We start from the raw sequence: 16,128 nt of genomic DNA, 5'->3' as shown, positions 1-16,128 counted from the left end.
GGCAGCTGTTTGGCTGACACTGCCTTTAGTGGTTACACAGAACATACCTTATGGGAAGTGGTATGACTGTTCTCTTTGTTGCTTCAAACAAAACAAAAAGAAAGAGTAATTTGTAAAATGCAGATGGAATTTGCATGCCAAAAGAGCACTGTCTGTCTCCTACTTTCAGCAGAAACATGGGCAGATTTGTCTCCTGTGTGAAGTGAAGTAAGAATAGCATGGGGGGAAAACATTCATAAATGTAATACACTTCAAATAACTAAAGATTGCTGGTAGAGAAGAAAGACAAAGAAACAAGTACATATGCATAAGAAGGTATATATTTATACACATATACTATTAAGTATTATATATAAATATGTATGAAATATTAATCAAAATTCCATTTTACTTAGTAAACATGTAAGAGCACATACCCTTAAAGGAAAGCACAATTGAAAGTGACTCAGAGGAGGGTTTTGTAAAAGTTTGCTGTGGTAGAAAACCTCTGAAAACTCTGCACAGAAAAGCAACACTTACGCTAACTCATTCAGTAGAGTAGAGTAGGTATCATTTTTCCCTTATCTTGCTATCCAGCAACACATTTTCTCTACTATTTTACTCACTCTTCACTGCCACTGAACTCTTTCACGAGCAGGTCCAACCACACTCACAGTTGATCTTTAGAAATCAGCTGTAAGACTTATTCCCTTGGCAAGAGAAAGTTATGTCAGTGTAACTGGAGAAATATAAAGAAATAATTCAAACACTTTTGATGGACAAATGTACTTGTTTTCATCCTGCTTACTGCATTTCAGTGTACAATTATATGGAATTACTTTAACGTAAACTAAAACAAACATGTCAAGTGAAAATACAAGTCTTAGCACAGGACTTTGTAACAATATAAAAATGTGTTTCTATTGGTGTCATTTTTCTAGTGGTATTCTTACATTGACATGCCAGTGCAGTATCACTGCCATTTACAAACTTGTACTGGGAAAATTATCATGCCCTTAATTATGTACATATTCAACCATTTTCAAATGTCTGCACACAGCTCCCTTACTATGTCACAGATATTGACAGAACTTAACAGATTTTAGTTGACTTTGATTATGATGTATTTCTTGTCATTTTCAAACCACACTGCAAATTAGCATGTTTTTGCACCAAGTTCATAACAGTGATGTATTAACTATGTAGCTTGACTTTTGTCTATTTTCCACCATGGGACTGAATTTATTTTCTATGCCCTTGCCTGAAACATGCTCTGGATTTTCCCTTTAGAAGGAAACTTTAATTGTGCTGGTAACTTAGTTGATAAAGAACTTAGTGCATTACAGCACAATTTACACTAAATTTTTTACTATAATTTATCAGTATACAACAATTATTGCAATAATTTACTATTCCAAAATTGCTGCTTTAAAATAAACATATAATTAAATTTACTAAATGAAGTTTTATACAAACACATTCATCAGGAGGAAGAAAGAATTTCCCTGAAGATCTAAAAAATTTAGATCCCTACTGGTTTCTCTTACAGAACAAAATAAATAATAGATTCTTTCTAAGACTGCCTTCAGAAACTGTTTTGTCTTCAGAAGCAACCATTAACAACATCCAAAGAATTAACAAGAGGAAAGAGAGCTATCAATGATCATGAGTTGCTACGTAAAAAGCAAAAAAAGTAATTCTAATTATTAAATTCCATTACAGTTCCAACAAGACTGTAATGTGCCAAGAGCTTTGCATGCTCAGTGCAGACTGTCAGTAGAAAACGTGTAAAATATTTTCCTTACACTGTTGTCAGTCAGTACGCTGCTATGACAATTCATTCTACACCATGGTTTAGAGAGAAATACAGCAGTAGGTGTCCCTATTTATTATATGTACACAAATGAACATGTTTCTCCACCATATTCCTCAATCCCTCCCTTGTTTTTCCAAAATTTTGTACCCATAAGCCCCTGAATGTGTTACAGATCAAAAATATAGAGAGTAGGACCTTGTCCCAGACATCTATTGAAAACTGTATGTAAACACTTACCATCAAATTCCATCAAAATGTTTATTTGAATTATGCATTTTTGAAATCTGATAACAAATGCTATGGAGCTATTTGACTGAGGAACTGAATGGCTCTCCAAGACATTACCCAGGACAGCAGTGTTCCATATTAGATCATTAAGTGACTTTATGAAGTATCAAGTAACATTTCATAAAGTTTTCTACCTATTATGAGAGGTTCTCTGTCTTATGAATAGTCCTTCACATATTTGATTTCAGAAATTATGTCCTGGCACATTTGCCCAATAATGCTATTTTCAATTCTTCCTAAGTTCCTGCAAATGAAATTATTCTGTTGTGTGCATATTTAGGTTTTTGCTGCTGGGCAGCTTCATTCTTTCTTGGATATTTTCACTCTTGTTTCCCTATGCTGTAAAAGCCAACCACATCTTTCACAAACACTTTGCATTCCTTCCCCTTATTGAAGTGCAAGATGTCGAACCACTGGCTGCTCTGCAGAGAGCAACAGCTGAGTTCCTCCCCAAACCATTCCCTTAATGCCTCAGTGGAGGCCTGAAAGGAACATCTCTGCAGTCTGTTCACCTTGTTCTTTCAAACCTCAGATCTCTGCTGAAAGGATGAGGCTTGCTAATTAATATTACTTGTGATGGTGACTTTGCAATATAGATACCTCTCCAAAGACAACTGAATCGTGACTTCCAATAGCAATTCTCATAGGTCACTACACCACTATCAGATGGTGAAAATATTCAGCTATTACTAACCTTGCCTGAAGCAAAACTAACCAGAGATGAAAATGTTTTGTCTTTCATGTTAAGGAATTCATTTTAAAAAGAAGGAAAAGAAAGTCCCAGACACCTGAACCTGCAAACATCTATGGAAGGAAAGGCACACTGCGGGCTTGCAAGTTTCAGAAGAGTCTCTTTGTACAACGTTTTAAAAGCATTTGCTACTCTGCTTTTCTTGGACATTGCAAATAAATTCTAACTTTAACATTTAAATTTACAATACTTGACCAGAATTACATTCATTAGCTATCATTTTTCATTGCCTATGTGCAAGTATTAGTACTCAGGTTTCTTCAGAATATTTTGGAAGTGAAGTTCATGAAATTTTGGATCTGTTACACTTGGATACCTGACACATTAAAACTACTGACTCATCCCAAATAATTTAAACTTTTAAGTCTTTGTGTCTCACAAAGACTCACATAGACATAAACACATAGAATAAAATATGTAAGTGAAGAAATCTACAAAAACAGCTCACTGTATTAATCATACCATAAATTAGAATGGCAGAGAACATAGAACATATAATATAGACCCTATTGATAATATTCTGGAATCTGCAGGCCTCAGGTGAAATGTCAAATGCAAAATGAAATTCATGACATTTATTTTATCCCAGCTGTATCATGAGATGCACATTATTGAAATAAATTCAAATCAGAAATGAACTGCACTTTGTGACATAAAAATTCTCACTTTTGGCTGTTTCAAACACTCAGACATACCACACACCATTATATTTATGCTCACAAACATGTGGACAAATGTAAAAATAAACAAAAAAACCCCCAAAACCAAAAAAACTCAGCAGGCAGTCAATACATTTCCTTCCATTTGCCCTTTCTGACAACGGTACACTAGCATATATGCCAAGCAAATGAATGACATAAAAAAACCCCTCAGCCTCATAAAGAAGGAAAGGTAGGCAGGCTTTAGTCTCTCAGATGAAGAGAAATTCATGCTTGATGTCCAGCATAGGACACAAGTGAGGTTGTATAAAATCCTCCTCACTTGTCCCCTGCTGGCAAAGGATATGTGCAATGTGACAGTACAATAGCTGTCCCAACACACTCTTCTGTTCCCAGATGTGTTGAAGCTGGAAGCTGTCTCACTGAAATGCAGCTGCAGTGCAGATCTTAACAGATTCAGAGACAGAGCACTAAGAACTGCACTGCTGCCCTGTCATTGCCATAGGGGGCTGCTGTACTCCAGTGATTATAATTCAAGAGAAAGATTAAGGCAACTGAATTTCATGCACAAGGCACATCTTTCAGTAGCTCATGGTCCAAGTCCGAGTCTGAAATTCACAGTGTGCACCTCAGAGGAAATGAAGGTCACTTACTGGCATTATCAGACTTGGTTCACATTTCAAAAAATTGCCCAAATTCTCAACAAAAGATTTTCTCTGCATGGCTTTGCTTGGATCAGAACTCAAATATTACAGCTGTAACAGGAGTATTCTATAAGTTACCTTACTAGGGAAAAGAAAAAAAAAAAGCTCTAAATCAATTAGTAACAGTTCTTAGTTTTATATCTAATTTCCTGCTTTAAATAAGTAATTCTTAAGAAATCTCATTAATTTAGGGAACATTAGGGAATAAAGCAGTAGACATTGTCCCTGATGGTCATAGTGCTTAGACAAAGTAGATTTAATTCTTAGCACAATCTTTTTCCACTCCTCTTTGAACTACTCAAGGTATATAAAGACAACAGAATTTAATAGAGATTTGGAGCAGAGACCACATTATCAAGACAGGTCACAGAGAGGGAAAAAGTACTTCAAAAAAGAATAGCTAAATACAGATTTAATAACTTGCTTGGATTATAATGACCCAAAAGGGTAAATTTAGGATCCTATGTCACAGAAGCAAAGAGAAATAGTAGTTATAGATCTAGAATAAAGTGCTATTTACTCTTCTGAAAACATTCCATGGGTAATGTCCTTTAATGGATATGGTCTACATTTTCATCTCAGAAAACAACAAAAGGTCCCTGGTAAAACCCTCTTCAAATAACAACAAACTGGATCTGAATCAAATTTGCACTACAGCTTCTTCATTAAGAAAATTTAACAGTTCTCAAACAAATCTCAGAATATTCGGAGTTGAAAGAGACTTACAAGAATCATTAAGTCCAACTTTTATGTGAGTGGCCCACACAGGGATCAAAGCCACAACACTGGCATTAGCACCACACTCTAACCAATTGAGCTAATCGGTGGATCTCTATCAGAAGCTGAATTTTGCAAATTGTCTCTTCAGCTTTAGCATGGGATTCAAATAATCAACTAAATATTCTGGAATTATTTGTAATGGAAAGGTTTTGAATGCCATGGCTGACCTGCTACCTCATCTACTTCTTGTCATAGTCACTGCTATATTCCTCCTCTGATACTCTTTACACTTTTTTTTTTTTTGAAACCTGCATTAATACCATATATCTTTCACAAGAAGAAAGAAAGACAAGGCAAATTATTTCAGGTGTCTCTAAATCATATTTAAACCGCAATTTAACAAATATTTTACTTCAAAGGAACGTACAACATTAATGCACAAAAGAGTACAAAATGTAGGTCAATAAGCAACATGGCACACCTATATCAACAATAACGTCATAAAGATGAAAATCCAAAATAGGAAATTAGAAAAACCCTAACCCTCATAATAAACTTGGGGAGATGGTCTTCTTTTGGCATATAAAACCCACATGTAAAAGCCAGAACAGAAAATCATTTATATATATATTTATTGAGAAACAAACGATTTTATCTCTTACCAATTTAGGAATATTATCCCATTAAAAAAACAAACAAACAAAAAACAAAAAAAACCCAACTCATCTGTCTCAATTCTGACTTTGCAATAGAGGAAATGAGCAAGCAGGAGTGATAGGAAAATGTCACAAACTGCTGCTGGAGGGAAAACATTTCTAACTTGTATTTTGACTTTAGAAAAAAAAAAAAAAAGACTGAAAAAGATGGCTGGTTAAGAGCTAGTGAGAAACTTAGGAGGCCCAAAGTAATCCCATGCAAACAAGATTAACACACTGTTATTACTAACAACATGCAGCCATTCATTCTTTATTGTCTGAAGGAGAAGAGAGCTGCCCATTGAATTTCCAACAGGATTTCCTATAGTACATTCACTTTTTTCCCTCTCAGTACTGACCTTCTCCATTACTCTCCTGCCCATGGAATTTAATGTGATCACAGTCTAAATTGATTTGCCTTAAAAGAACTATGACAAAGACATTACACCAGAGTTACCCTTGAAGAATAACTAGCATATGCACTACTATCACCACTAGCAGAAGTTCTCACTCCCAACTCCAGTATTAGAAAGTCCAAAGAGCAGAAAAGCACATCAAAGATTCCATTGTTTAAACAAAGCAAAATATTTCTTTGTTCAAGATTACGAAGCAGGGATTAATTAGATTAGAAAAAAAAAATCTGATCACACCAAATACTTCTTCTGCAGAATTCTTTCTACCTATTAAGTGACAGTATGTCCTATATATCTTTTACACTTATCTGTATCTGCTGAAAGCTAAAAATAATGGTGCCTTTAGGAATTGTACCCTACTGAGTTCGTGAGAGATGACGTGAGGCATTTCTGTTCTACACATTTTATTTTTACACTGCTTAAAACTGCTGTTATTCCTGAACCTGATTTATGGGTACCCTGGGGTACTCCTAACCCCTTTTGATGTTATTTCTACTGGAAACAGTTGACAAAAGCAGATGTTCCCTTGAGGATTGCACAATTTTAGTATTTGTTTCAACTTCCAGCCATTTGCTCAACCTATTAAAGCTTCTTCAAAGATATAGAATAGCAACCCATCACCTTGAATGCTACAGGAAAAAAATGCATAAAGGCTGCCAATTCACACTAACTCTGCTGTAGATAAGCAGAATACATTGGAAGGCATTACACTACATGGAATACTGCCTATGGATTTAACACAGCCCTACAAGGGTGTTTGGCTTTCAACTATTTCATTCCAGTGGTCAGACTTGCGTGAAAATATTTATATAAAATATAAACCTAAGGCAAACTAAGTGCATATAATGTGAACTTAAGAATAAAAACTGGCAACAGATTATCATTGCTTCCACTTTGTATTTTTTCTTTATAGCAGAGTACACTACTGCTTTATATAAGATCTTTATAAGCTTTGCTAACCTTGCTAAAACCATACAAATGTTGTGCCAAGAATTCTGGAACTTAATTACTCTGCCTGTGGTGGACTAACTGACAATGATAAATCGATGGAAATACCTAGAGATATGGTGTATGTTGCTGCAAAGAAAAATATTTAAGAAAAATGCAACTAGTACCTCATTGTCATCTTTTCCTGTTTGGTGTCTTGTTGTTGGAGTTTTTTCCAGAAAAAAAAGGAAGAAAAATCTACTTTGAAGAACAGACACAAATTTCTTATTTTACTATAGTGAAGCTAATACAAAGTAATAGCTAATGTACTCAATACAGTTAATCCTCTTTTTCACATGAATGCTACAAAGGATGATGGTAGGTTTCACAAAACATTCTAAACTGCAGAGTGCCCTAAATGCTGCTTTTCAACTGCATAAGCATATTAGCAAGTAACTTCCAGTACAATCACTTAAATATTTAACTGAAGTAAAAAGATTATGGCTATTTATATAATTTCTTGGAATTACATACAAATATTACAAGAATGTTAGGTTGGAGAAAGGAATTAGAAACTAAAAAAAAAAATAAAAATCAAACTAAACCAAACCAAACAAAAAAACAAACAACATGTAGCCCAAGATTTTACAATGACATTTTCATAATTGATATATGTTTTCATTGTATGATCTTGCTCTTTCTGATGGTCAAAACTTACATTTGACCCGCCTTAAAACTGGTAAAAGACAAAATCAGAAATGAAACCAATTTCTTGCACAGCTTTAATTGAAAAATTATTTCATCCACCCAAAGATACATGTGAAATTCTATTTTAACCACTTGTGGGATTGGCCATGCAAAAAATAAAATAGTAGCTTGGGTTTTGGCATCCCCTACAAACGTCTAGTATTACACAAAAGTGCATGGGATGCTTTTATGGCTTTAAAAAATAAATCTAATAAATAAATAAATAAATTTAATGTATGGATACATTCTCAAAAATTTAGAGTTATCATAGAAATGTGTATCAATATTTTGACATGATGAGACAGAACAAATTTCTTACATTTTGCTTCTTTTTATGTTACCCAGAAAGGGGATTTTAGATGAGTTTTTTTCCTTATGTTTTCTTGGTAGTTTTTTTTTTTTTTTTTTTTTTTTTTTTTTTTTTTTTTTTTTTTTATGCTTGTTATTCTTGAGAACCCTGTGGACACAGGTCCCAGAGATAGGTACTGTTTATCCCAAAAAGCTCAGCTATTCAGCAAGTTTTATCCCTTTCTTGTACTTCACGCAGTTCAGTGAACACTTCTGAAACTTCCTGGGCCCCACAGAGGAAATATGGAGACATGAATAACTCTTTTCCATTCCACCTTACTGCTAGGATAAAAAGTGAACTTTCACTGCAGATCTACAATGGTTGGGTTTCAGCTCCACAACCAACCCAAGCCAGCTGTGATGAAGCACCCAGTGACACAGCTCTGTGCAGGACATCTGCCAGGCATTTCCATCTGGCTTGGGACTGGGGATCAGCCCTTGGCCCTCTTGTATTTAGCAGTACAGACATGCACTAGGGGTCTGCACTTCACTAAGCCAAACCATTCTCTTGCCCAGGGAATGTTTAGAAGGGACAGGAGGACCAGCCACTTTTGAGTAGCTGAATCTGCAGCCTTGCTGCAAAATGCTGACATACTAATTTGACAGAGACTGATATTTGGTCTTCATTTAATCTGTACCTAGGAGCCAGTTCTGTGAATACACCACAAAGGATGCTTCCAAAACCAGCTCTTTCCAGAAGACACACACCATATGACAGTACAGAGTTCAAGTGTCCTTTCCAATTTCTCCCTTCTGACCAACAACTACCATTTCACAATTCTCTTTACATTTTCATACAAAATATCTCCTAATCAGTAGATAAATGTGTCTCAGGTAATTCTTCACTAAAATGGTAGCTGTCTTTTTCGGGCAATTGGTTTTTAATCCATGCATTTGCAAGTAATGGATATTCTTGAATGTGTGTGCCCAAATACCACATGCAAAGATGGATTACAGTATTTCAAACTACAATAAACACAAACATGAGAACAGATGCATTTCACTTTGATTTATAGAACAAACACCAAGAAGTTAATTTCTTCAGGAACAGTCTGTCCCCCTCAAAAATCCAGCTCTTTCCCAGGCTCTTGAATAAATATTAGCAGAAAATATCTACACACTTATGCCACTATCTTGAGCTCTCAATGTTTTCGTTAGAACTTAAGCAGTCAGCTTTCCACCTGCAACGTGACTAAGGTACAAAAATATGAACTGCAATTTTACCAGCTAAACAAATAACACACCTGAAAATATGACCCATTTTTCACCATCTTACCAGGGAAAAAAAACTACCAGCCTTTAAAAAGGAGAATGAACAAAGAAAAAGAGGCTCTTTGGAAGTGATAAGTTCTCTGAAGCACTGAGACTGTACATCTCTGACAATTTTTGTTGTACTTACCTAATATCTGTGCATGTTATACATGCGATACAGCGGCTGTTCGTTGTAACGAGGTTCAAAGCCACAGATGTTTCACTGTCAGTGGTTGGGTGTGCTCCACATTTAAAGTAAAACTCCTGAAATATTGAAGGAGAGATAAAGAGAAGATTACATACCTGCTGCTCAGGTCCTTCCTTTATCTTTGGTTAACTGACATTTGAGAGAACAGACAAATCACCACTGCCAACAGCAAAGGAGGACAATCATTAGGAAAGGTTTACAAGGGATTCCTTGCAAAAATACCAGTCTAGGTGTGCATTTTGTTCAGCGCCTTTCCTAGCAAAGAAGATATCAGTGTGACACATTATGTGATCTTCTGGATTTGCAAAAAAAAAATAAAAAAAATCACTTCATCTAGACTTTTTCTAAGTATGGTCGTCAAAGGCAAAATACTAACCAATTTCAATACGCATTAATTGCAACTATATTTTCTTGTTACAGATATTACCATTTTCTGAACTCTACAACATAGAATTTTAGCTCTAAAATAGTGAAGTCTGCCCTTGCTTTTGTGATGTTGCAAATCTTGAAGACACAATTTTACCATCATAATAAAGGAAAGCTCTACCTCTCTTGCAGCCCATATTACATTTGCAAGTGTACAGTGTTTGAATCAAGTTGCTTTAGCGTCTTAGACTGCCTTCATTAGCATAATATTTTTCACACAAATGTGTGTTTTGTTCTCTTTTCCACTGCACCCCAGGGAAGGCCATATGAAGCACACTATTCTTTGATAAGGTTTTGTTACAAGAAATTGTTCTAAGTGTCCAAATCACTTTAAGCATACGTGTATAAAAGCAGTCTGAAGACACATGCTTTGCAATAGGAGCCACAGATTAAGGTTTGTAATTTCTTTGTTGCTATGAGACCTTCTTTCCAGTAACAAATTGTGGAGGTTTGTAATGAAAAAAAAAAAAGTATAAATGAAATGTGAATTGGAACTTAAAGTTATAAAAACATTGGAAGAAAGCATAAGAAGGCATAAAAGAATGATAATTGTTGACATCAAGATACTAACATCACAGTTTATTCTCAAGAAACCTGGCCTTGGTAAAAAAATACTAAGAAAACAAGGAAAAAACCCCAAACAAACTGCAGCAAGGGAAGAAAAAAAAGGGAAAAAATCGGCAACATTTGCTAATGACTCTCAAAGGTGGGACAGGATGAAGGAAAAGAAAAATTACAGCTACTGTCAACTTTTTTAGAGTGAAAAAGTCCCATCCATGTCTTGGCATCAGGAATAATCCAAAAGCCATGAAAAAGACATGCTATGTGTTTGCTAGTGTCACTCCCAGTTCCTACCTAGAAAATGTGGACACATATTGCAGCACCCACTAATACATGAGTAAAAGAGGACATGTGGATGAAGGAGAATGAAAAAAATCAGTTTTGTTTAATACAAAATCCCCTTTCCCTCTCTAAAACTTTGCACGATTTCCTGCAATACTGTACTAAAAACAGTCCAGACAGACTCTTACTTTCTCATACAGCCTTGCATTTTGGTGTTCTTTGTCTGCAAAAGAGCTGTCATTTACTGGTTTGGGTTTTTTTTTCTCTGCGGTGATCATCATTTAGCCATATTGTGTATTTCTACATAAGACAAATACAGTACTATGCAATACCATGCTACTCTAAGGTGGACTCTGGTAACTGGGATATGAGAAGTATTAATGTAACCTTCCTCCTAGGTTAGTCACCCCTGTTTGTCCCAGAAGTGCTCACATATGCAATAGATTCAGCAATATATTCATACCCCACAGTAAGTGAAGGGCACAATGTCTGATGCATGCCTTAGCAGCAGTTTAAGAGAACCATGTGGCAAGAGCACAGTTTAAAGGCAACCCTGATCTTTAAAGTAATTGTTCACAGGACTTTTGAAATAAGTCACCAGTACACATTTCTACACAGCTAAATTATCTTTGTGTCCTGTTTCATAAGGAAGGAAGTAGTCCCAGGCAAGAAAATATGCCTAAAATCATCCTTAGACAAGACTGCAGTGTTCCCAAGTTTTTGCTCTTGTTCAAAACACAGATATACATACAACTTTTAAATATCAGCTTAACTTGAAGCATTTCAGCTTCAAATGAGTCAATGGAACTACACATTCATCTGGAATAGATGATAACCTTAACCAATCTGCAACTTCAATTTATTTTCAACCTTTAAAAATTTATCCATTGATCTTTGCATTATTTGCTAATAGATGTTGGAGCTTAAGTTTCTTTGCCCTTTAATTTGAATTTATTTTGTTTGAATTAAATGTTAAGAAGGATTTATTTCAGTGCAGAAGATATATATTTCTTTGCTTCAGTACATCTTCTGCATGCAACTAAAAGAATATTGACAAATCACAATTCAAGAACAGGTAAACCATGGGGAAGGAAACATACAAAAAAAATTTTGATAAAAGTACTTACCCATTATAATAAAAACTTATTTGGATCACAAACAAAAAGTGTAATAAAGGTATTAAGATGTGAACTAATTGAAATAGATTTAGATGTCTTTTTGTCCCTAATGGGCATCTGTTTGGTGATTCTAATTGCTTTTGATAATACCTCATGATGGCTCTGGTCATGAAAGGTACTTAATGAAGAAGGTGAATAAAACTACGCAATTCTTATTCCAGGGAAAGGCAGACAGAAAGGGAAAAATAGCCAAGTCTTGTGCTATAGTCCCAAAATACTTCTGCTATATCATTAGGAAAATTACTTCTCAATATTTCTATTTATCAGCCCAAACACTGCTTTAAGAAAACCCCTCTAATTAAATTTATGATGTGCTTCAGTGTTGCTGAATTGAGAACATTTTGGAACGTGAAAACACTGTTTAATATAACAAAAGAAAATCTTGCCATTTTCCAAAGCTATCCATTGAAAGACTCCCTGCTCGACTAAACTGCAATTAAAGAAACAGTAAATCTTAATATTAAATACAAACAGAACAGAGTGCTCATTAAAAATATAGGAAAAAACCCCACAAGATTATGTGTCAAGTATTTTTTCAGAAGTAATCCTGAAGCTTAAAGAATAAAAGAGTTATTCACAACAGATATGTTGAGACTAGCAGTATACCCTTGGAAAATCAAAGAGCATCAACCCACACAAAGCAGAGTTCTACACAATCAATGCAATACTCTGTCTCTGGAGATCTGAGGCCTCAGTGCAGTGCTGGGAGTTCAGAAGTACAAGGAAAGTTTGGAACCAAAAATGCAGTATGCTTTGAGTGCCTGACAGCTCTGCAGCAGTGTGGACTTAATTTCCAGATTTTTCAATATTTCTTTTTCTATGCAGTAATACACATTCCATCTGTTTAAAAGCTTTTAAAAGTCCCAAAACCAATTAAGTTTCCAGCTGCATATAAAAGTTTATGTTGCTTGGTTTTGCACATTGCATAAATACACAATCCACAAGTATTTATTTGTTCAATCTACCAGATTTTCCAGAGATTTAACATACATATGCCCTTTTTATGCCAGGGCATATACCTATGAAGTTATCACTACAGATAACCCATCAGCACAAGTTGCTTTTTAATTGCTTCCAGCAATGAAATTACGGAAAGCAAAATATAAAACAGAGGAGTGTAGCCACTTCTCACTCTTCAGCCTTGCATTTCACCAGGCATGTAAATGTAGCTATTCTTTTATTTAGTCTTTCACCCACTGTATGGAAACCTAAGGAGACAAATTTGCCAGATTTTTTAATCCAAATCATTTCTGTTCCAATGTTAATCTCTGAACAGGTGTAGGAGCCAGCCAATTTAAGACTAACATTATAAATTAGCCTCAAACTGTAAAAATCATACAAGCGGTAGTTATTTCTTAAGCTTGATATCAAAATTGTTCTAAACTTATGCTATATGAGACAGTATTTTCATAATGTTGACTTCACAATAAAAAAAACCCAAACCTTACAGAATAACACAGAAGGAATGGGCAAAAATTCATGCAGTCTACATCAGTATCTGACTACTTCTAATTTTTTTTTTTTTTAAGATATAAGAAATCACATTATTCCTTCTTTCTGCACATGTGTTTTTAGTTACAAAAAACTTTCTGATGATTGTAAGTATGGTTGTTCAGCAGTAAGTAAGGATGTCAAGGAATTATTGCAAGAGCAGAGACAAAATTTAGTGCTTTTCTTAGTTCTAAAAGTGAGTAGTTTTATGGTCACCTACTGCAGTGAATACCTTTAGATCATTTTCTTGCCTAAAGGCATAGGTCCCATGAAATTGTGAACATTCTATTTAACACTATAAATGTCTTCCTTTTGGCAGTGTATCTGATAGATTGTTATTCAGAGAAGGGAGCAGGCATCACTCTTACATACTCTGTCATATTCCTCACTCCCGTTATTGCTTTTGTGTCATACAACATCATAAAAAGTGCACGAGGGAAGAAAAGGTTCAAAGATACATGGTCAATGTTAGCTCCTTTTTATGAAACTCAAGAACAAAATGTTCAGATTTTTCAAACCCCCCCCCCCCAAATCTTCTTTGATATTTTACTAAAAGTATCTGTTTATAAACTCTCTCTTTTCAAACAAACCAGGGGTTTACATACCCCTAAATGCTGATGATAACTGAACTGTCTTCTTTATGGTCAAGTAACCAACATAAGCAAGATTAAACTCATACACAAACCATCGGGGAAGGCAGTCTGAAAAAGGCCTAGAAGAAACTTTACCCTTTTGATATGTGTTCTCAAGTCCAGTTTACTCCACTGTCAGAAAAAAAAACCCACTAGTCTTGGCTAAGTACCACCAAGATAGCCTGCACTTTGGCTGGTGGACAACATATACACATAAAAACACACGTCCCTCCCCTTGCTTCTCATTTTGTGCTATGTAAGTTGGCTAAACTAAGTAAAGTCAGGCAGATTTCTTATTCCCAGTTCTTAATAAGCTAAAAAAGAACATGAGAGTCTTATGGTATTTTCCCCTCAATTGTCCACACATGTTTATTTAGGATTGATAGACAAAACCATTTATGAATACGTTTTATAGTCATTGAAGGTGTGGTTTTAATTTTTTTAAATTATCAGTAAACTTGAATCTCATTTCAACTATATTATCACAATTATCCCCATGAAAGAGAGAAAACTTCAATGCTATTGCGGCACACCCCTGTGATAATGATTTCTTTGCTTTTGAAACTGAAAAATTTAGTACATAGTCAGTGGATCTGGGGACAGATTAAAGGAAACTCACTTCAGAACAGCTGTGGAATCAAATATTTCTTCCAGGATGTTCTGGGAAAGACTGAGCTTAACTCTGTGCAGAGATATTTTCAGGTTCCTATATCCCAGAAGAACTACAGGCAGTAGTTTTCCAAGCCATAGAAATATCTCTGTGACAAACAAACAGATCTAAAACATTACTGTTCACATATGGAACAGGCACTGCTTTTAATGTTACATAAGTAAAAAACATCAGAACTACACTGGCTAACTGCTATGAGGAAGGTTGTAGAGCCAAAGAGCAATTCCTCAAGATTTAAATCAAAAACAACTTTGTGATAGACATGTGAATGCATTACATACACAAGACTGCTCCATTTTCTTCTGTGAGCAAACAGGATTTTACTGTCTCTGCTTACTGGAACGTATCTTGCTCAAAATAGTGGCAGTTCCCCCATGCACCTCACCAAATACTACCAAGAACCTCAAGTCAGGTATTGAGCATGGTAAGCATCACCTAGTACCATTTAATTGGTGACTGCTACTCTGCATGGCTTGCCTTTGCTAAGCAAACACTGAGACCTAAACAGCTCTTAAGATCAAAGGGAGAAAGTTATTAGCCAAATATAAAATATTTGCAATAGAGTTGGGTTTATGGTAAAAAACTACATAAATTAAACAAAAGCATTCCTATAGCTACCTGCATTTTTAACAAGCAAATTCTTCTGTCTCCTCTACATTTGGAATTCATCTGGAACTGTTATATAACTTGTAGATGAAAAGTTAACCTTAGGCTCTGCTCTTGTCATCAGCGCTATTTCCTTTCAAGATACTCTCCTTTCAAGAACATTTTTCTCCTACTTGAGATCATAATTGAAATCACACCTTTTCTCTGTGGATTTCCTGTGATTCTTAAACTCGATGCTTGATCATGGTATCATTGATGAAAACATTATTCCCAAGGGCAGCTGACTTCCCTAAACTGAAAAATGCCCAGCTTCCTCTGGGCACAGCTAAGTGGATCCCCTCCTAGGCAAACAAGGGATAAATACAGCTCTCATGCCTCAGTGGTTAAAGACAAATAAACAGTTAACTCATTTTAAAGGGAAAAAAAATTATGCATAGTATTAAATCAGCATTTAAACTGAATCAGGTAGATTCTTAAGTCTGTTTCAATGTTAAAAGAAATACATGAATTGATCACTACAAGCAGTATAATAATGCATGTGATTAGCTGCTAATTTTCTATTAAGATTTAGCAGAAAAGTATTCAAGGTTATTAAGTGACAGTGGATTTGAAGTTCCTTAGCATAGACTTCAGGAATAGTTCAATGCAATTATTAAATATGTTGATCACTTTAATCATTTATATACAAAAAATAATACAAACCTCTAAAAAGCATAATCATTACACTCAGACAGCATTTCCTCACCATAAAAAAACCCCCACAAACTTAAAGTAAT

The 16,128-nt window shown here is 35.1% G+C and overlaps 1 protein-coding gene across 1 annotated transcript in view; it reads right to left on the bottom strand.

The window, feature by feature from the left end:
- PRKN (parkin RBR E3 ubiquitin protein ligase) overlaps positions 1-16,128 on the bottom strand; it is a 673,918-nt gene that overhangs the window by 337,413 nt on the left and 320,377 nt on the right. Inside the window, exon 6 of the mRNA XM_053972975.1 lies at positions 9,447-9,562. Within this exon, the coding sequence (XP_053828950.1) occupies positions 9,447-9,562 (116 nt within the window). The remainder of the gene's footprint in view (positions 1-9,446; positions 9,563-16,128) is intronic.

The sequence above is a fragment of the Vidua macroura genome, chromosome 3 (genome assembly GCF_024509145.1).
Source record: "Vidua macroura isolate BioBank_ID:100142 chromosome 3, ASM2450914v1, whole genome shotgun sequence".
In the NCBI taxonomy this organism is placed as follows: domain Eukaryota; kingdom Metazoa; phylum Chordata; class Aves; order Passeriformes; family Viduidae; genus Vidua; species Vidua macroura.
This window is presented reverse-complemented; position numbering and strand designations above follow the sequence as displayed.